The sequence below is a fragment of the Ursus arctos genome, unplaced genomic scaffold (assembly GCF_023065955.2).
Source record: "Ursus arctos isolate Adak ecotype North America unplaced genomic scaffold, UrsArc2.0 scaffold_23, whole genome shotgun sequence".
NCBI classification, from domain to species: domain Eukaryota; kingdom Metazoa; phylum Chordata; class Mammalia; order Carnivora; family Ursidae; genus Ursus; species Ursus arctos.
In genome coordinates this window covers 40,500,406-40,520,980 of record NW_026622908.1, presented here as the reverse complement: position 1 = coordinate 40,520,980, position 20,575 = coordinate 40,500,406, and the positions used below count along the sequence as shown (strand labels likewise).

The 20,575-nt window shown below is 61.6% G+C and overlaps 2 protein-coding genes across 2 annotated transcripts in view; one reads left to right on the top strand and one right to left on the bottom strand.

The window, feature by feature from the left end:
* Window positions 1-7,402, top strand: part of MACROD1 (mono-ADP ribosylhydrolase 1) — a 148,558-nt gene extending 141,156 nt beyond the window's left edge. Inside the window, 7 exon segments of the mRNA XM_044378492.3 lie at window positions 5,472-5,588; window positions 6,067-6,188; window positions 6,310-6,340; window positions 6,534-6,607; window positions 6,887-6,968; window positions 7,065-7,100; window positions 7,268-7,402. Coding sequence (XP_044234427.2) covers window positions 5,472-5,588; window positions 6,067-6,188; window positions 6,310-6,340; window positions 6,534-6,607; window positions 6,887-6,968; window positions 7,065-7,069 — 431 coding nt within the window. The 3' untranslated portion in view covers window positions 7,070-7,100; window positions 7,268-7,402.
* A 117-nt stretch (window positions 7,403-7,519) lies between these two features.
* Window positions 7,520-15,254, bottom strand: OTUB1 (OTU deubiquitinase, ubiquitin aldehyde binding 1). The gene is made up of 7 exons (XM_026483387.4): window positions 15,166-15,254; window positions 13,458-13,519; window positions 13,108-13,206; window positions 9,373-9,491; window positions 9,028-9,112; window positions 8,720-8,914; window positions 7,520-8,624 (listed from the first exon to the last, which is right to left on the bottom strand). Exons 1-7 carry the CDS (start codon window positions 15,221-15,223, stop codon window positions 8,427-8,429), a joined length of 816 nt encoding a protein of 271 aa, XP_026339172.1. The 5' UTR covers window positions 15,224-15,254; the 3' UTR covers window positions 7,520-8,426.
* Window positions 15,255-20,575: the final 5,321 nt, after the last annotated feature.

Here is a 20,575-nt window from a genome sequence, read left to right as displayed (position 1 = left end):
CCCGGAGGGCGCTGGCGTTGGTGGTGTGAGCCGCACGGTACTCTACTGAGCGCTCGGGGCATGGAGCCGGGCCTCCTGGAGCCTCTCCTGCAGGACCCCAGCACCCTCACCACAGCGCCGGGGGGGAGGGGCGGGGGGGTTACCATTAATGGCTCCATTTTGCAGATGACAACACTGAGGCACCGGGTCCCTGGAGCGAACGGTGTTCCCCACCCCTAGCCCTGCACAGGTGGGAGGGACAGAGGGACTCTAGCGGAGGCCCGGCAGGCCCCTGGGGCCCGCACCCCACCCTCGGTGGGCAAGATGCCACCAGGCCCCTTCCTGCAGCTGCCAGGGGGGTTTTAATAATGGGAGTGATTTTCGTGTGATGAATGAGGCGCCGCCATTGTGTACATAATGAAGCCCTAATGTTTTCAAATCCCCATTTAAGGAGTTGATCTCAGCCCGCAATGAATTTCACATCACGTTGCGGAGCTGTTGTCCATCCATCTTCTCCCGGGGGTGCCCACCCGCCTTGGCGCCATGAGGCCGGGGTCTGGCGAAGGTGTGCTCTGTCTCCCCCGGTAGGCCAAGCCTCATGGAGCTGGGGCTAGCCGGTTTGTTGACCCGGTGCGTGCGGGCGTGGGCAGAGGCCGAGGCGGTTCTAGCAATGGGGCTTCCCATGGGGTCGTAGCTCCTGAGGCCCAGCCGGGGCCTGGGAGGAAGCCAGAGACTAAGACAGGGAGTATAGGGTGGACAGAGGGAGAAGGGGGCACAAGGCCCCTGGGGTGGGTCGTTTCTCCAGGCTTCATGGCTGGGCTTGTCCTCCTCAAGGTCTGGGGTTTGGAGGCATCTGCCCTGACCCTGCTGGTACCCTCTCGGGGACTCAGTTTCCCCAGCCGCCCAGTGGGGCCTGTCCCCTCTCAGCCCTGGCCCTGGGGACCTCTGCAGGCTGGGATCGCTGCAGGCTGGACCTCGGCGGCTGGAGTGGGGGGCCTCTCCTCAGGCTGGGCTCCCAGCCCTGGGACCTGCGGGGGGCGATGTCTGGGTGGGGAGTGGTCCCTAGGGCCCAGGCCCAGGTGCCTTCCTGCGCTCAAGAGGGGCGCCCCTCCCCCAGCCCCCTCGGGCCTCAAGCTCCCCCTCTCCATCCCAGCCTTCTCTGCCCAGGCTTTTCTCAGTGACATCTCTACCTGGCAGCCTGTCTGTCACTTGGGCACAGGAGGCCCCTGAGAGCCGGCCGGGCCGAGCAGCCTTCTGCCTCCAGGGTCGGTGACTGGGCCTTGGTGTCCCCATGGAAAGCGGGTGACACGGGGACCGCGTGTTGAAGTGCAGGGCACTTTGTCAGTCTCTCACCGAATGCTCGTGCCAGATGGGGTGGGAGGTGCCGTTACCTGTAGAAGGGGAAACAGAGGCACAGGGAGGGGAAGTGACTTGCCCAAAGCCACCAGCAGGCTTGTAGGCTGGAGAAATCCCAGAAGGGGGCACACAGGGGGCCAGACCCACAGGGCAGTGGAGGGGAATGGAGGAGTGGGGGGCCGGCCCAGGGCCCGTCGGGGTCTCTTGCCCCCTGGCAGGGACACAGCTGCCCCCCTCTCCCCCAGGCCACAGGCAGCCTCGTGTTCCTGTAAATAATTAATTAGCCCCTGCTCGCTTGTTTGTTTAGCATGAGGAATGCTCCCCCACTGAGACACATTTATTGCTGAATAAATTTAAATATCTAATCTTCCCTTCATGAATATTACAGCACCCTAATAGCGGCCAACATCTCCTAAGCGCCTTGGCAAACGGCCCCATCGGGAGCCTGCCGTCCGTCCGCCTCTGTGGGCTCCGGGAGGGCCTGGCTCCAGCCCCTGCCCTCTCCCCTGGCCTCCTGATGCCCCCCAACCTCCTAGGAAGGGGTGGGGTGTGAGCTGAAGCCCCAGGCCCCTTGCAGGTGTAGAGGCTGCACCAGGCCGGGGTGGAGGAGTGGGGGGGACATGGGAGGGCTGCGGTGAGCCCTGCAGCTGAGCTGGCTTAGGGAAAGAGCCTGGGAGCAGGGCGGAGCGGCAGGGTCGGAGCTGGCGGGGGACAGACAGGGCCCCACCCCACCCCGGCAGGTATAGCATCTGATGTGCTCAGGCCGGGACAGAAGAGGTCCGGGAGGCAGGCGGACGGTCTCCAAGGCAGCCTTGCTGGACAGAGGGGGCTAGTGGTCATCTGCACTGGGCGGGGGGGCTCTGAACAGTTATATGGGATAAGGGACCCCAGACCATGGAGCAACCAGAGTCCCCAAAGTCCCTCTGTAGGGAAGGTGATGTGTTGACATGAAGACAGGGACAGGAGCCCTGCTGCAGGGAACAGGGGTGTGCAGATAGCAGGCCAAGTTTGGGGGTTCAGGCGAGGAGCCAGCCAGCCAGGATGGGAGGGAGCTTGGGGGGGAGAGAAAGCCTTCTGTGGTCCTAGAGGAGGTAGAGCTGTCCAGCCATGTGACCCTGGGCAAGTCCTCCGTCTTTGTGCCTCAGTGTCTTCTATAAAGCTGGGGAAACTGTAGCACTCCTAGGGTGGCTGGGAGGACCCGCGAGGGGGGATGGGACCTGCTGAGCGCTGCGGGGGTTCCAGAAGAGGCTGTGTGGCCTGGAACTCAGGAGCCAGAGCCCAGAGCCTGGAGCGGGAGCAGGCGGGCGCTGAGGGAGGAGGCAGAGCGGCCCTTAGGGCAGGCTTGCGGGGAAGGGGCGTTCTGGACCCTGCCAAGAGACCTCTGAGGAAGGTGCTGCCCCCCCACCCCCCGCAGATGTGTCTGTCTCCCCAGGAGGGACCCCAGGTTATCTGCTGACTTGGGATGGAACAGGGGTTGAGTTGGAGGCTTGAGATTTGTTCCAATGTGGCTAAAGGTCCCGGGGAGGGGATTGAAGGTGAACTGGTAGGAATTGGGGTCATCACCCTCCCACCAGGCAGCCCCAGGGTCAGGTGGAGAGCGGGGAGGAGGGACATCTCCCTTGGATGGGACCCCAGGAAGCCACCTCCTGCGGGCTCTAGAGTTCAGCTTCCCCCCACGTAAGAGCCAGGACAGGGCCGAGGAAGCAGAGCCGGGGAAGCTGCAGTTCACACGGAGAGACAGGGCAGGGGTGGCCCTTTGGACAGCAGGCTGTGGGTCCCCTCTGGCCCGTGGGGATGGTACAGTGACCAGGCTCGTGTGTGGACGGGGAGGGGGCCAGGCAGGAGGGGGTGAGTCTGTGCTCCAGCTTGTTGGGGAGAGGGTGGGGCCGGACTGGGGACCAGGGCCTTATCCCTCATCTCTGCCTGGCATTTGCATGGCAGTCACTGAGCCGTGGCCCTGTCCTGGATGAGGCCGGGGGTGCTCCGGCCCAAGGCTTCTGCGAGCACAGATTCCCTCCTCCCCCTCATGCCCCCAGGTCAGCCCCAAGGGCTTGGCTGCAGGCCTGTCCACCTCTGCAGGAAACTTTAAGTCCCTGAAACACAGAGCTCGCTGAGCTCCACTTCCGCGCAGCGTCCACAGCAGGCCAAGGTCGCCTGCAGGGTGGACGGCACCAGGAGATGGCAGGCAGCCGGGTGCCAAGTGGTTGACACCACTGGGGTGGGGCCGGGAGGCCCTGGGGAGCGCGGGCTCAGACCCACTCCTATGCTTAGCCCAGTATGTCCTGAACGCGCTCAGCCCTGCCTGGACACCCGCACGTCCCCTTCACCCAGGCCAAGCACTGGCTTAAGCACCTTACAGAAATTAATTCCTTTAATCCTTCCAAAAGCCCTGTGAGACGGAGGTCTACTATTACCTCATTTTACAGATGGGGTAGTTGAGGCCCAGAGGGGTTAAGTGATATGCTCCAGGCCAATGTCTGTGACTGGCAGAGCCAGGACTTGAACCCAGGCTGCCCAGCTCCCCAGTCCCTGCTGTTGCACACGTCACCTGGTGGTCACCTGGCACCTCACCCAGAACCCACTCACTGTGCAGGGACACTGTACTGCAGGCTGAGCGCCCCCTGGACAGGTAGCTCAGGGACCCTGCCTTGTGTCCCGCTCTCTGCCCCCTCCCATGGGCCAGGGTTGCCCTTACCTTCCCCCTGCACAGGAGAGGAGGGTACGGGACCCAACCCAGAGCCCCTCGCAGGGTTCCCCCAACTCCTCCACCCTATGCGTCCCACCCCCGGGATGCGCTGGGAGATCGCCTGGTGCCAGCTCCAAGAGAAGTCACAAAATTAGGTTTAATTGGGCCCCACAGGGCACAGAAGAAAAGAGAAGAAAGAGGGGGTGGTCCAGCTGGTGTCCCTGGACCTGTGCCAAGACACTGGGGGTGGGGCTGCGATGCGATGACGGAGGAAGGGCCTTGGTTTGCGCTTCTGCAAAATGGAGACATGGGGATTCCTTCCTGCGGCTGGGCCTTGTGACCGCTGCCCAAGGAGCTCCTGCACGGGCCTGCGGGGCCATCGGGGCTAGGGAGCTGCCAGAGGTGGGTCACGTTCTTCCTGCCAGCGTGCCGACCCCTCCCCTGAGGAGGGGTCACTGTCGCTTTTCACAGATGAGGCAGTGGACTCTCAGGGGAGCGGGCTTGCGAGTGGGGCCCCCTGGCGCAGCCGACGAGAGCCGAGCCCGAGCCCTGCCTTTCCTGCCAGGGCCACTCGGGCGGGCTCTGGCGCCTGGCTGAGATCGGGCTGAAGGAGTGTCTCCTCCGCGCCTCCCGCCGCGCCCGAGGTGTTTATCTGGGCCCGCGTCCCCAGGGTCGCTGCCGTGGGCCCCAGAGCCTCCCTCAGATAAACAAGCCCAGGCCCGCCCCAATTAAGCCGGAGGCGCTAACGAGGCAGCTCGCTAACGAGCAGGGGCGCGCGCCCGGATCCACCTGCGCGCCCCGGATCCGCTGCCCCGTCCACCTCCCCGCGTGGTGCACGGACGGGGCTGGAGGACCCAGGCTCCGGGCCTGGACCGCACCTGCCACTTGTAATTGGGTGACCCCAGTTTCTGCATCTGTAAAGTGGGTCTTAGAGTTTGCCGCGGCCGGAGGGGCCTCGCCTTGGGATCGGATGCGCGGTGCCTGTCGGCGCTCCCGGGCTCCTCGGGAGGAGGCGGCCACAGGTCGCGGGCCCCGCGGTGCGTCCAGGCCAGAGCCGGGAGGGCGACCTTCCCCTTGGCCAGGCTAGAGTGGCGGTTCCTGCCGCCGCGGACACCGACGAACCGAGCCACTCCGGCAGGGGGAGGCCCCTGCCCCGCGCGCGCAGCTGCGGCGCGGCGGGGGACGAGCAGGGTGGGCCGGGCGCGCCCCCTGCCGGCCGCCCGGCGCCGCCGCCCGCCTCCGCCCTTGGCTTCTCCAGATGTGGAACACGTGGGGGCGGCGGCTATTGCGAGCGGCTGGAGGCCGCGGGAGGAGGCGCGGTGCCGGGTGAGCCCTGGCACAGCCGAGGGGATTGGGAGTATTCTGTGCTTGGGCCTCCGCCTTCTCTTCTGTAAAACGGACTCAGGCGTGACGCGGGGAGCCCCACGGTTCATTGCCCCCTGCCCTGCAGTGGACGGCTGCATCCACCGGGCCGCCGGACCCCTGCTCACCGACGAGTGCCGGACCCTGCAGAGCTGCGAGACCGGCAAGGCCAAGATCACTGGCGGCTACCGACTGCCGGCCAAGTGTGAGTCCCGAACCCCCCCCCCAACTCCTGTGGGGCGCAGCAGGGCACCTTGTGTAATTGTGCGGGTAGGGGAGCAGCCCCCACGGAATTGCTGGAGGCCTCCTCAGGAGTCACTTCTTAACCTTTAGTGCCGGCCCCTCCTCGCACGCACCGGGAAGCGGGTGGCGGGAGGGGAATGCGTGGAGCCGGGGAGGGGAGGAGCTGAGGGGGCCGTGCCTTCGCTCACCCACTCCGCCCCACGTCTCAGCCGGGTCCCTACAGATGTGGGGACCAGCGCGGACCTGCCTGTCTCTATGGAGGAGCACCTTTGAGCTTGAGGGCACACCTGAGCCCCCACATGGGTGGGGTCCTCTCCGGGGACTCTCAGAACTTGGGGAGAGGGCCTGTTTCCCGTCCCCTCCAGGGCCGAGGCCGGCAGGGGGAGACAGCCTCTGACCCCCGGGAGACCCCGCCGGTCTGACCCCGTCGCCTCTCGTAGATGTCATCCACACGGTGGGACCCATCGCGCATGGAGAGCCCAGCGCCAGCCAGGCTGCCGAGCTCCGCAGCTGCTACCTGAGCAGCCTCGACCTGCTGCTGGAGCACCGGCTCCGCTCCGCGGTGAGGGGGGGGCCGCGCGCCGGGCGGGGGTGGGCTGGAACTGGGGGAGGAAGGCCCCCCCGGAGGCGGGCGGAGAGTGACCCTGTCCCCAATTCCCTCTCACCTCCCGCGCCCGCCCCAGGCATTCCCCTGCATCTCCACCGGCGTGTTTGGTGAGTTGGGGCGGGGGGCGTGAGGGGAGGCGGTGCCAGGCCAGAAAGTGGGTGGGCCCAGACGCAGGGAGAGGCCTGGGCGGCGGGGGGAGGTGGGTGGGGCAGAGCCGGGTGGGTGGAGTTGGACGGGTCCTGGGGCGGTGAGGGGGCGGGCCAGAGCGCCGGCCTCACTCCCGCCCCGCCGGGTCCCCAGGCTACCCCAGTGAGGCGGCGGCGGAGGTAGTGTTGGCCGCGCTGCGCGAGTGGCTGGAGCAACACAAGGACAAGGTGAGTCCTGGGCGCAGTCAAGGGGAATCAGCTGGGCGGGGGGGCGCCCCCTGGCTCCGCGGACCAGCCCTCGATGCATTCCCCTCCCCTTCCCTCGGGACCCGTTTAAGCTCCTGAGCCCAGGGCGGTGGAGTGCACGCCGTGAACCCCTTCTGTGAAGGGTCTTTGGGCCCCCCAAGAGCAAGGCAGGTGAAAACCTGCACAGGTGGGGGCAGTGATAAGACAAGGCAGCCAGGGCGTGGGTGGCCCCCCTCCCGGGCTAAGCAGACCCTGGCACAGGTGGACCGGCTCATCATCTGTGTGTTCCTGGAGAAGGACGAAAGCATCTACCTGCAGCGGCTCCCCCACTACTTCCCAGCGGGTGAGTAGCCTTCCTCCCCCCCCCCCCCACCGGTCAGCCCCTGCCCCTCTCCCCCATCCACCCAAGGGCAGGCTCTCACTGTCCTCTGCCTTCCAGCCTGACGGCCCCCGCCGCCCACCCTGCCCAGGACTGGTAAGCAGGGCCTGGCCCGCCATGTGGCTGTCCACTAACCTGCCCACTAACACACGGGCTCACCCCTGCCCCCCGCTCACCCCCATGCAGGAGAGCCAAGAGGGCAGCCTGGGAGGCTGGGGGAGGCCCACGGCCCACACTCCCTGACTGTTCTGCTCTGCCCACAGACTCACCTGGGCCTACTGGACCTCGCTCCCAGCTCTAAGAGGTCTCCGAAGCCTGCAGCTGGGCCTGGGCACGCCATTCTTTCCCTCAGCCCCCTGCCCCTCAGGCGCCTCCTAATAAAGACCACCCTTGTCGCAGCGCCTACTGTCCGAGTGCTGGCCGGGGAAAGAGGCGGACAGGGGCCTCGGCTGACGGGGGCTGGCGAGAGCGCTTGGTGAGCCGGGCGGGTGGAGGCACGGGCCAGACGGCAGAGGTGGGCAGCAGCACTTCACATTTATTGAGGGCCTGCCCCCAAGGAGCTCACAGCCTGGGGGCCAAGACCCCACATGTGCTGGGGTGGGGGAAGAAAAGAGGTGAAGGCAACAGAAAGGCAATGCAGAGACACGGTGGCCCAAGCAGAGGGGGTGCGAAGCAGGCAAAGGCAGGGGGAGGGGTGGGGGAGGAAGGGTGGCCTGGCAAAGCCCTGCCTAGACCTCGGGACCACGGACCAAGCACAGGCTTGAAGGCTGCCCCTCCCCGACCAGGTTGGGGGTACACTGGGGGGCCCCAGCTCCTCCACCTGCCCTGAGCTAGGCCCCACAGTGTCCACTGTCTCCACCCGGGACTGGACCATGCAGACCCCGGCTGGGAGGGCAGGCAGCTCAGGTCTCGGGCCCTGACCAGGGCAGCAAGGTGGAGTCAGGGCCTAGGAGGGAGCAGCTTGAAGCCTGGGCAGTCCTAGGTCCCTGGGCAAGTCCCCAAGGAACCTCCAAGATTCTCGTGGAAGCCCCTGGTCCAGCTAAGGAGGGAAGGGGGATGGGTGCCTGGAGGAAGGAAGCCGGTAACCAGGAGGGGTCTCCAGGAGGCCTAGCCCCCTCAAAACTGCTCCTGGTGGGGAGGCTTGGGTGTAGACAGGTGGAAGGCGAACAAGAACCCACCTGGGGGTTGGGGGGGGCAGGGGGACAGCCAGACACATAGCAGCCAGGCAGGCAGCAGCAGAGCAGGGACACGCACACACGCGGCTCACCACCAGCATCCCCTTTAATAAAATGTGGAAGGTTGCGTGACGGGGGTTGGGGGGGGAGTGAGATATGACCATTTACAACCACAAAAAACCTCTGTACATGTCTAGCGCCTGGCAGAGGGGAGGGCAGGCAGGGCAGCGGCGGGCCGGGGCCAGCCCTATTTGTAGAGGATGTCGTAGTGTCCAGGCCGATAGAGGAGGTACACCTTGGGCTCGGAGCCCTCAGGGAAGATGTGCGGGTTGGTGGTGCCGCCCTCGCCGCGGTCCATGTACTCCACCTGGATGGAGACGCTGAGGGCCTGGGCCAGCGCGATGATGTGAATGTGGTCGCTCTCCTTGCACATGGGCTCCACCTCCTGCAGCACAGGCGTGGGGGGCGGGGGCGTCAGGGCCCAGGGTCAGCGCCCCACCCCCGCGTTCCCCACCCGAGGCGAGAGAGAAGGGGCCGCACCTGCTGACAGAACTCCTTGACCGTCCGCCCCCCCTCGATGAAGTGCTCGAAGAACTTGCTCTCCCGCTGCAGGTAGCCCGACGTGAGCAGTCGCAGGTAGACCACCAGGTAGTCCGACGTGCTCTGGTCGTTGAAGGAGGCCAGCAGGTCGGCCACGGAGGTCTGCTTCTCCACCTGCTCGATCAGGTCCATGAACTGCCACCGCGGGGACAGACGGCACGACGGGAGGAGACGGGTCAGCCACGGCCAGGCCACCCCACCTCCACCCTGGCCGGGAGGGGGGCGGGGGGAGGGGCAGCTGGGCTCACCGTGTTGTGGAAATCCTCGATTGTGAACTCGGTGAAGCCCTGGGACACCAGGTCCTCTTTGCTCTTGGCAGACACGGCCTTAAACCTGCGGGCGGGAGGGCAAGGCAGGCCGGCGTGGGCTCGCCGGGCAGCAGAGAGGCAGGCCCAAAACTGGGGGACCGGCCAACGCGGGGGGGCCCCGACCCCCAGCTCCAAACAGAACACTGGATCGGGAGCCCGGCCGGCATCGGGCCTTAGCGGGGACTGCACCGGCTAGTCCCCAAGAGCGGGAGGGAGCCCTGAGTGCGGGAGCCCCCCGTGGCCCTCCTGGAAGCTCCCGCCGCGCCCAGGCGCCCCCCGCCTCACCGCTGTAATTCCTTGCTGTCATCCAGCAGCGCCTCCAAGTGCGAGAATCCGAAGGCTCGGTAGAAGCAGTTCCCGTCAGGCCTGGTCTTGCGGATGTACGAGTACTTTTTGTGGAGGTCCTGCAAAGAGGCAGCCCCCGCCCGCCCCACCCCATGCCCGTCAACATCAGGCCAGAACCAGGGTGGGCCAAGGGCACCCCCCTGGCCCCCAACAGAGGTCACACCACAGCGGGGACAACGGAGCTCCCAGCAGCCACCTGCCATCCGTGGCCGCTGACTCCAGTGACGGGAGTCACTTTGTAACCCGCTGGCCGAAGCCCCAGCAGCCTCAGGGCACTGGGACTTAGGTGCACGCTGGCTGCTGGGGGCACCGCGTCGTCACCAGCCCCGGGGCATGCCATGCTGCTGGGCCTGCGGGGCTGTTTCTTCCTAAAAATGGGCAAATGAATCTGTGCTGGTCCAACACAGCTTTTCCAGAGAGCGGTCTTTCAAACCGTGTGAGTCCAGGGCAAACAAACTCAGATGGGGGCGCAGGGCTGGGCTCCACACTGCAGCCCCCGCTCACGAACGTCTACCCGGTCTCCTGCACCCTGCCCTGCCCACTCGTGGGCCCCTGCTCTGGTCCAACTCTGCTTTCCTCCCCTCACACGATGCTGTTGCCCCCGTCTGTCCAGCCTCCCCACACGCGTGGGGCCCAGTGCTGCGAGCCGGCAGCCCTCCCGCCCCTGGGCCATCTCCTGCCTGCTGTGCTCTCTTTCCCCCCTGCCCACCTTCCCAGTGACCTCGCTTCCCTCCTGAGGACGGTCACCGAGGACCCCCAAGCCTCGGCCAGCACACCTGCCGCAGCCTTCTCTCTTGCTCCCCGGAGGGGCTGAGGCTGCCACCGGGCCGCCCCTCTGGTCCACCTCAGAGCCCGTCCCCTCCCTTGGGCTCAAGGACATTGTTCGAGAAAGCCTCCCCCTCCCTCCTGCATCATCAATTTTTCTCTCCCTACTGGTTTAGACTCAGCATACAAACACAAGGCTAGTTCTTGCTTAAAAAAAATCCTCTGCTTCACATGAATTCCTTTCCAGCTACCACCCAATTTCTCTCCTTTACAACGAAACCGCTCTGGATGTCGTCTGCACTCAGTCTGCACTTCTCCCTCTAACAACTTGACCCAAGCAGGCTTTCCTTCTAGTCAAGGCCTCGCCTGCTTTTCCTCAACCGAAGGGCCAAGCCCACTCCTCCCCAGAGCGGCCACTCCGCAGCATTCACCACGGCGGGGGGGGGGGGGGGGATGGACACCCCCCCACCACGCGATCCCATCCACCCTACCCCCTCCTCGTCCCTACTGTCCTTCACACAGCTCACAGGCCCTGGCCTCGCCGTGTCCTCCTCCTTGTCCTTTCAACCTGTGAAGGTCAGGGCCGCCACCAAACCACACAGCGCCCTTCCTCAGACACCACGTGCCACCTGCACGCCACGCCCCCATGCACGGTAGCTGCCGTGGGAAGGGCACCACCCTGCTCAGGCGTGGGACAGCTTCCGTGGGTCAACAACGCTCACTCCCTTACCACCACTGCTCCTGGGAATCCAACGGCCCCAAATGTAACTCTTCGCCCTCAACTCCCATTTGACTCGCATCCTAGTGCCTCGCCTGCCTGTCCTATCTGAGCTGCCCAGCCCGACGGGCACGTCCTGACCCCCACAGGCACCCTCTCCTCACAGCCCACCCCTTGGGCAACTGCAAAGCGCGGCCCCTCAGCTGTTCAAGCCAAAACCTCTGTCTCCACCCCCCTCCAATCCAACGCAGACCCAAAGGCCTCCATCCACCCAGTCTCCTCTCCTCGGCTTCTCGCTACCCTCCGGCACTCTGGTCCCCGGCGCTCCCTCCTCCAGGCCTCCTTCCAGATGTCCCTGCCCCAGCAGCCAGAGGAACCAGAGAAACCTGCTAACACTCCTCTCTCCCTGGCCACGTGCCCATCTCCCAGCCTCTCCTGCTGCCCCCGCCTGCTCCAGCCACCCCGGGTGCCGCACCCCGGCCTCAGCCTGCCCCACGCCGCCCGGCGCCCACAGCCTGCTCCCCTGTGGCCTTGTCTGTCACTCCAACGCCACCCTCTCGGCAAGGCCTTCCAGCGGTCCTCCCACTCCCTCTCTCCCCGCTTTACTTTTCCGCAGAGCACTTACCGGCTCCTGCCATCTACCCCTGAGGCACCTGCGCCTGATCCTGTCCCCACTGGGACACAAGGCTCACGGGGGCAGCAGCGTGTCGTCTGCGCTCCTTGCGCTGCCCCCGGTACCTAAAACAGCGCCTGGGCCACAGCACGTGCTCACAAACGGTCAATCACAGCACACGATGCCTACGAAGGGCCCAAACCATCGCAACTATTGGAAAAGCTACTAGAATCATTCCAAGCACGGAGCCTGCGCCAGGCCCTTCGCTGACGGCTGGTGTCACTAAGCTAAACCCTCAGAGAGCAGCACAGTCACCCAGTCTGCTTGCGCTCTGCTGGCCAGGCTTCGGATCCTGCCAGGGCGGAGGCCGGCGGAGGCCCAGCAGAGTAGGCGTGTTGGGGGCACTAAGGCAGACTCCTGCACAGACAGCACACAGTGGACACTCGAACATCTGCTGAAGGACTCAGCGGGAAGAACAACAGAGACTCCAAGAAATTCAGCGCCTTGCCAAAAATCACACAGCCGGAAGTGAAGGCAGAACATGAACGCAGGTCCATCAGGCCACAAAGCCAGCGCCTTCCTCTCCGCACAGTCCTCCGGGGTAAATCACAAACACTCTGAGCAGAGGGTCAGAGTAGACCGCAGGTCACACACCGCTGGTTCTGGCCTGCACCTGCGCTGTTTGGACCACATAACATTTTACATTTGAATTAGCTGCCTACTGTTGGAAGTCCGGAGACTCATATAAAAATCATTTCTGGCTTGTTTTGGAGAAACGATCTGGAAACAATGGAGTGACAGACACAGACACTCCTATTAGCCCTAGGGGCTTCCGCTCCCCGCTGCTGGCTGACAGAACTGTGGTGCCCTGACACCACCTAACCAGTCGCCTTCCATCACCTACCTCCCCCCAATATGGATAACCCCAAAGGCCATTCCTTTCAGGTGGAAGCCTCTTAAGAATCTCTGATCTTGGGGGTGGGGGTGGCAGGGAAATAACATTTACTAAGCTCCCAGGCTGTGCCCACTGGCTACTATTTACACACACCCACTGTCCTGGCTCCCAAAGAGAGCGAGAGGTTAAGGGTCTTACCTCAGGCTGTGCAAGAGCCAGGCCTTGCACAGGTCTCTTTGCCCCCTGCTGCCTATCCCTCCACAAAGATCCCAGAGGCAGGCAGCAGGGCGTGTCCCTGCCAGGACCGTCCTCGCCCAGTCGCTCAGCCCCAGGGCGAGCAGCAGGAGACCTCAGTTCCTACCCAGCCAGCTCCAGGCCCCACCGGCATCATCTCCCTCAACCCCCGCCCCGTGGGCAGCTACTTCATTCTGACTTCACAGCGGACGACCCCACAGCTCAGAGACACGGAGAGACCTGCCGAGCTACAGCTGCTGGATGGCAGAGTCAGGAGTTGAACCAAGGTCTTATTGATTCCCACGCCTGCACACTTGAGAACCAGCAATCAGAGGGCTACCCCAAAATGCTACCCTCTCTGAGGCCAGGCCAGCAAGGAGAGGGTCTGAAGCAGGCACACTCCTGCCCCTACCCCCAGGGCTCTTCCTGCCCCCTCAGCCAGGCTCCCACCTTGATCTTCTGTTGATAGATGTTGTCATCCTCAGCATACTCCTTGTACAGGACCGAAAGCTCCAGCCGCTCCGAGACCAGAGGGTTCTGCACAGCAATCTGCAGGGGGGGAGAAATACATCACGCTCTGGCACGCGGGTGGAGCGACCCGCACCTAACAGCCAGAACACCTAGAGGAGGAGAGCTGGAGGAATTACCCAGTGGCACCCCGCCCCACCCCAGCCCTCCACAAGACATCCAGTACCTAGCACAGCTTGGAGAGGAGCGGACTTCCAAAGTAGAGATAAACAATAGGCCTGAGGCCCAGGCTATGCTTCCCCACAACAGGGCCACTGGCCACAGCCCCTCACCTCTTGCTGAATTCGGTCCTGCTGAGCCATGATGGCTTCATCGTAAGCAAGACAGTTAACACCTGGAAGAAGGAAGCAAGCCAAGGATTACCGTGGGCCCTAGCTATCTCCACACCAGGCAGCTGGGCCAATGACAAGAGCAGCCAGGACCAGGAGAGCAGGCACGGACTCTGCAAGTTTGCATTTAACACTCTGCTCTACCCCAACGGTGTGATCTTGGCAAAGTCCTTTCCCTCCCAGGCCCTAGTTTTCTCATCTTTAAAATGAGGGGGCAAAGGTGTGTCCTGCCCCAAGTGTACTCATTCAGCTCTACCACCACCCCCGACCCCCACTTTCTAACAGCAATTCCCAGCAGCCTGAGAATGCTGTGGGGCCAGGCAGGGTCTCCTGGGGAAAGTAAGATGAGGAGGCAGAGCTCCGGGCTGGAGGAGAGCTTCCCGTAAGCCTGCACTTTACTCGATCACACCCTTCCTCCTCTGCTGTGCTGGGTTTTCTTAATGCCCGTTTTACAGACAAACGCAGACAGGTGAAGTAACCTGCCCAAGGCCGTAACTAGAAGACCATGCTCAACCCAGGTGTGCCGAATTCTAAAGTCTGAGCTCTTCACCACAATCTCTCTCCTCCGCTCCCTCACTGCAGAGGCCCTTCCTCAGCTGTAACACGGGGCTAATACCACCACCTTTCTCCCCTCACTGAAATGACAAGACGAAGCGGTGGCACCTTGACGGCCTATTGTTAAGTGTTCATCGGTGAACCTGTGGACCCCACCCTCAACAGCCACTGGTGAGGAGCCAGGAGACCTGAATTCTGGTCCTCGCTCGCTCTTATGTGATCCTGAGCAAGTCTCTACTGGGGCCTGCGTCTCCCAGCATTCAGGCTCAAGTGTGCGGTTCGAAGGGGGGCTGTGCGCTGAATGACTTTTAAGGTCAATCCTTTTGAGCCTGAGCATCCCGGATCCTCAGCCGGGCCCTGACCCATCCCTTACACCGCCCTGCAACAGGGCTGTCCCTCCCATTCAAGTGACCTACTCGGTCCCTGCGGCCTAACCATGGGTGAAAAGGGAGAGGGCGGCACCGTTTTGAAAGGTCCACCTCCAGAGGTCTAAGAAAACAATGCCCAGGCAGGCGGAAAGGGGCTGCAAAGCCAGAAGAGGGGGCTCTACCGGAAACGAAGGCTGCAGTCCTCAGGGGCACACACCGCGGCCGCTCACAACCCCCGGCCGCCCGCGGCATCCCGAGCGGCCCGCCCAGTCTTTTGTGCTCCGCGGCCCGGCGAAACTCGACGCCCTACAGGGCGCGGGCTGCTCTGGAGAAGGCGGGCGGCCAGGCCCCGGCCTGACGGCCCCGGCCTGACGGCAAGGACTGGGGCGGGAGGGCTCGGACCCCGGAGCCCGGCGGCCAGCGCGGAGGGGCTGGGCGGGGGGCGGGACAGCCCAGGCCCCGCCCCGGGCGCGCGCGAAGGGAAAGAGCCGCGGGCCTGGGCCCGCCCCGCTCGCTCCCTCGCTCGCTCGCCCTCCGGCCCGGCAGGCCGGGGGTCGCGGCGGCGGCGGCTCCTTCCATTGTGAGGGGGAGGGGAGGCGGCGGAAGAAGGGGCAGTCCGTGCGTTTCGCCCCCGGCCGCCGGCGGCCCCGCCCCCAGCCTCCTCGGGAACCGGCGACCCGGCATCGCCCCTGCTAGCCCGGGCCGGAGGGCCCTCCCCGGGTCAGTACCTTCGGAGTCGCTGCCGAGCGGCTCCTGCTTCTGCTGCTGAGGTTCCTCCGCCGCCATCTTTAAACAGCGCCGCACTGCCGACCGCTTCCGGGTTAGCAGTTGCCTTCCTCCCGGAAGGGAGCCCCTCCTCGTGGCCCCCCCTTAGCAACGCCCCTAGCGACGGCATCCCCTCGGGCGTCGTCACCTGTGGAGCTGGCAGTCAGGTGTGGCTGCCGCCCCGCCCACCCTCCACCCGCACTCTCGCAGGGCTCAATCTTCCCAATTCTCAAAGTTCCCTGTGATAAGAGCCTCTCCGAGCCGATTCAGATTTCTCTTCGCTGGAGCTTGAAGCTCTGATTGTATTACCGAGATGAGTGGCAAGGTTCGGTTAAAATCCCCGGAGGCGGCAACTGCCAGGACTCCTGGCAACGATTGCAGTGGGGGAGAACCTGGCGGTGGAGACGGAATCGTGCTAACAGGGGAGCCCCAGGACGTCACCGCCCCGTTCCACGGGGCCTCGCTTCTGAGCTGATTTTGGTGTCCTGTTCTGGCGGGGAGAACATGTCCCTTACTGTCAAGGCCAAAGTCTTGGGACGTAACTTTGGGCTCCGTACCTTTCTGGTTATGAGAAAAGCAGCCGCCCCCCCCCCTTTTTTTTTGAGTTGATAAAAATGGAAAACAGATTAGTGGTTGCTAGAGGTTAAGTGTGGGGGCTGGAGGGAAGTGGATGCGATTATAAAAAGGATGCGGGAGGGATCCTGGTGGAAATGGAGATGTTCTAGATTTTTTTAAGATTTTATTTTTAAGTAATCTCTGCACCTGATGTGGGTCTCAAACTCACAACCCGAGATCCAGAGTCTCACGCTCCACCCGCTGGATCAGCCAGGTGCCCCACTTTTTTTTTTTTTTTTTTAAGTAAACTCTACCCCCAAGGTGGAGATGGAACTCTCCACCTGGAGATCAAGAGTTGCATGCTCTACCTACTGAGCCAACCAAGTGCCCCTGGAATGTTCTGTATCTTGACTGTGTACGAACACTCGGGTGTATGCTGTACTATCGTTTTGCAGGATTTACCAATGGGAAAAACTGGGTAAAGGGTACACAGGATCTCTCTGTGTAATCTATTAAAATTGCCTGTGAATTATCCAAAAATAAGCTTTAAAAGTGGCAAGGCGGGGGTGCCTGGCTGGCTCAGTCTGTAGAACATGCGACTCTTGATTTTGGAGTCGTGAGTTCAAGCCCCATATTGGGGATAGAGTTTACTTTTTAAAAAAAAGAAAAAGGCGGCAAGCCTTAGATGCTAGGGATGCTGTTGTTTAGAGAAGCTACAGTCTGTGGCTCAGCTTCCCAACTTCTTCATGACAGGACAAGTGTTTTAGCACCAGTCAGAAGCTGTGCCTGAGTCCCACTGGGACCCCTCAGTTAGTGACAGTACAGGAGTGGCATATGACTGAATATTGTCCTGGGGCAGGTGCAGGTGGTGCCTGGGCTCACCACACAGCCCACAGCGGCCTTCTCACAGAAACACTACAAATGCCAAGTCTGTATTCCAGCAACATCCCAAATTACTATTCACTGGATCGGTGAGCCTTGGGGTTGCTTCTAAGCTCAAGAAAGCAAAGGGTCAGGGCACCTGAGTGGCTCAATTGGTTGAGCGTCTGCCTTTGGCTTGGGTCATGGTCTCCGGGTCCTGGGATGGAGCCCCACGTCGGGCTCCCTGCTCAGAGGGGAGTCTGCTTCTCCCTCTCCCTCTGACCCTCCCCACTGCTCGTGCATGCTGTCTCTCTCTCACATAAATAGAACCTTTAAAATAAAATAAAACTCATTAAAAAAAAAAAGAAAAGAAAGCAAAGGGTCCACCCTGTCTGGATCTGTGCTTCCCAAACTGTTCGTTCCTTTTCCCAATTTTAACACCGAAACCGGTGACTGCTAGTGAGATCTTCAGTCAGTATCCCAAATGAAAAGCTAAGATAGTCGATGACAGCAACGTGATTTTTATTTGGCTTTTCAAAATCTTGAAATCTGCTATAAGACCACGCCACCTCCACTCCCCCATACTTCGACTAGGAGTCCATGAGGCAGGCAGGGACACAGCAGAAGCTGGCGTTGGGACGAACAGGACAGGAAACACAGCAGCTCCGACGGGTGAGAAGGAATCCCAGTTGTGACCCAGTGCTGGACCACAGCCAGGCTGCCAACACTAAGTAAACACCTCCCTGGGGGGGGGGGGTGTCTTGGGCTTAAAAAACAGACCTGTCCCTTTGATATACAAGAGGACCTGTAAAAAAAGGTCCTCTCTCCTACCTGCTCCCCAGCCCTTCCCCTCTTAGGCAGAATGGGAAGGAGGGGCCACTGGCGGACTCAGTTGGTGGAAAGTACGATTCTTGATCTCGGGGTCGAGGCTTTGAGCCCCATGTCGGGTGTAAATTACTTAAAAATAAAATCTTAAAAACGGGGCACCTGGGTGGCTCAGTCGGTTAAGCGTCTGCCTTTGGCTCAGGTCCTGAACCCAGGGTCCTGGGATTGAGGCTGGCTTGGGGCTCCCTACTCAGTAGGGAGTCTGCTTCTCCCTCTGCCTCTGCCCCTCCCCCTGCTCGTGCTCACGTGCTCTCTCTCTCAGAATTAAATAAATAAAATCTTTAAAAAACAAAAACAAAAAACCTTTAAAATCTTAAAAAAAAAAAAAAAAAAAAAAAGGAAGGAAACGGCCAGAGGGAGGCTTTGGCTCTTAATCCAGCCCAGCATGGTCGTCTTTTGCCCTGATCTTCTGTATGCTGACTTATTTGGCAGTTAATAACTGTTCTTTTACCCTCATTCTATCGCTTCTATTATTTTTACCATTTTACGGTGTTTTTTTTTTTTTAAGATTTTATTTATTTATTCGACAGAGATAGAGACAGCCAGCGAGAGAGGGAACACAAGCAGGGGGAGTGGGAGAGGAAGAATCAGGCTCATAGCGGAGGAGCCCGATGTGGGGCTCGATCCCGTAACGCTGGGATCACGCCCTGAGCCGAAGGCAGACGCTTAACAGACGCTTAACCGCTGTGCCACCCAGGCGCCCTATAGGGTTTTGATTCTCCATCCTGAAGCATCTGAAATCCCACTACACGTTTGTCAGGGGTCACTGGCAGAGCGCCAGGCATTTCCCTCTGCCTCCAATTTGCCTCCCAGGAACAGTGCAGCGCTGCTGGCCCTGACCGTGAGCCTCGAGATGAAATAGCGCTGGCACTTGGGTTCCGACTGCCGCTGAATACAGTCACAAAGCGGGCAGGCAGCAGAGGGCTTCACTGCCCATTGCACTGACATGACAAATGCCTCCTCGCAGCCCTGCGGGCACACGCCACTTCCTGTCTGAAGGACTCTGAGGTGGAGGGGAAGAGACTCCATACCAGGACTCAGACTCAGAGCTCAGCCCCAGAGGTAAGTTTACGAACAGCACAGAGGCTGCAGGAGAGAGCTTTCCAGAAGCCTTCAAGGTGGGCCAAAGACGAGGGCCTGGCAGTCCTTCCCAGGGCAGGCTTGGGAGTCAGGCATCCGCCCAGACGGGAGGAGTTGGGGCATGCCAGCCCCCAGGTGAACCTCGGAAGCTCTTGCCACAGGAACCCAAGATGGTCCACAGGCAGCCCGCTCCCAAACCATGGTCTAGAGAGGATTTGTTGGTGCAGAGGCCAGGCTGGTGAGGCTGAACGGGGGCTACAGTTTGAGGAGGCTGGCTGGGTTGATACTTGCCTGCAGGGTCCAGGCCGCCTGAGGCGGACAGCAAGTGGAGAAAGGCTGGAGATGGCCAAAGGGACAGCCCCCCACTGCCCTCCGCCCAGACCCACAACACCCTCACTCCTCACCGGGGCACTGTCCTTCTGTAAACGTCTCACATTCCAGTTGACTTCTGTCTGTGGAAGATCCAATCCACCGGAGCCAGCCCCTCCCGAGAGCCTCATAGCCGGGGGAGAACAACGCGGGGGTTTCCTTGTTGCTGCCATACAAATCACCAGCAATCTAGTGGCTTAAAACAACACGAATGTGTACTTTTACAGTTGTTGAGGTCAGAGTTCTGCTATGGGTTTCACCAGACTAAAATCAAGGTATCTGCAGGCTGCGTTCCCTTCAGGAAGCTCTGAGAACCGCTTCTACTCATGCAGGCTGTTGGCTGAGCCAGTTCCCTGCAGCTGTAGGCCTGAGGTCCCCATGTTCATGCTGGCTGTACACTGAGGGCTGTCCCCAGCCTCCAGAGGCCACTGCATCTCTTAACTCATGCCCATTTTCACGATCTTCAAAGCCAGCAGCCGTAGGCAGAGTCCGTCTCAGGGGCATCTCTGAGATACTCCTCACCGGCTCTTGTCCACCGTAAGGACTCCGGTGATTACATTGGGCCGACCGGATCATCTTCCACTTCAACATGCCTACCATGAATCACATCTGCCAAGTCCAAGGATGAGGACATGGACATCTCTGAGGGGGCGTTATTCTGCCTGCCCCATCGCTGTCACTTCACAATCACGAAAATGGAGGCTCAGAAAGGCGATGACTTGCTCAAGGTCATGTAAGAAATGGCCAAGCCAAGCCTCAAACCCAGGCCTCCTGACTCTACACTTTTCTTGACATTCTAGCATCTACCATGACTACAGCCTCCCCGGGCCCCGTGCGCACTCCTGGACAGACACCTACGCCTCCAGACTCGGGATCTGGCAGACACCCACAGCACGGACTGATTAAGACTATCTGGGAGTACAAGGAGCCTTGTTTTCTCTGCAGGGAATGGACCCAGGGCCCCAATTTGGTTAGGAATGAGATAGGGACACTGAAAGGTGACCAGATGTCAAACCTAGTGGCCACACTGAGGACAAAGGGGAGGACAGGGTTCAAGCGTGACGGGTGATTTGCACTCCGTACTCTCTCATCCAGCCCCACATGTGCTGCAGGACCCAGCAAGCTGGGGGATAGAAAGAGTCAGAGTTGCTGATGGGCTCGCTTTCTCAGACCAGGACCCTGAAGGACTTGCCCTGAGCACCGGCTTCCCACCAACCTGAGCAGTGGCTCGAGATGCACAGCTTTGGGCTGGAGTCGTTGTCCTGGGACAGGGGGACCACTGTGTCCCTCTGGGCTCCGGGGGCATAAAAATGGGGAACAGCCAATACGAAGCCTTGTGGGGCAGTGGAGTTACCATAGAAACGCTCTTCTGGTGTCGCATTCTTGTTTCACAACAAACCTGAGCCAACCAGGAGCCAAGCAGCTCGGAGCGCTCTGCTCAGGAAGCGTGAGCAGGAGAGCCTCCCAGAGTGAGGCGTGAGACAGAAGCCCCCTGTTGTTTGGGAGGACAGCGCCAGGAGGCCCCTTCCCCCGAGAAAAGGGCTCTTGAGGTACCTGCCGGTGACCGGTGGATGCCCCTTGCTCAGCTAACCCTGCCTGGCCCTTCGGATCCTACATGGGCTC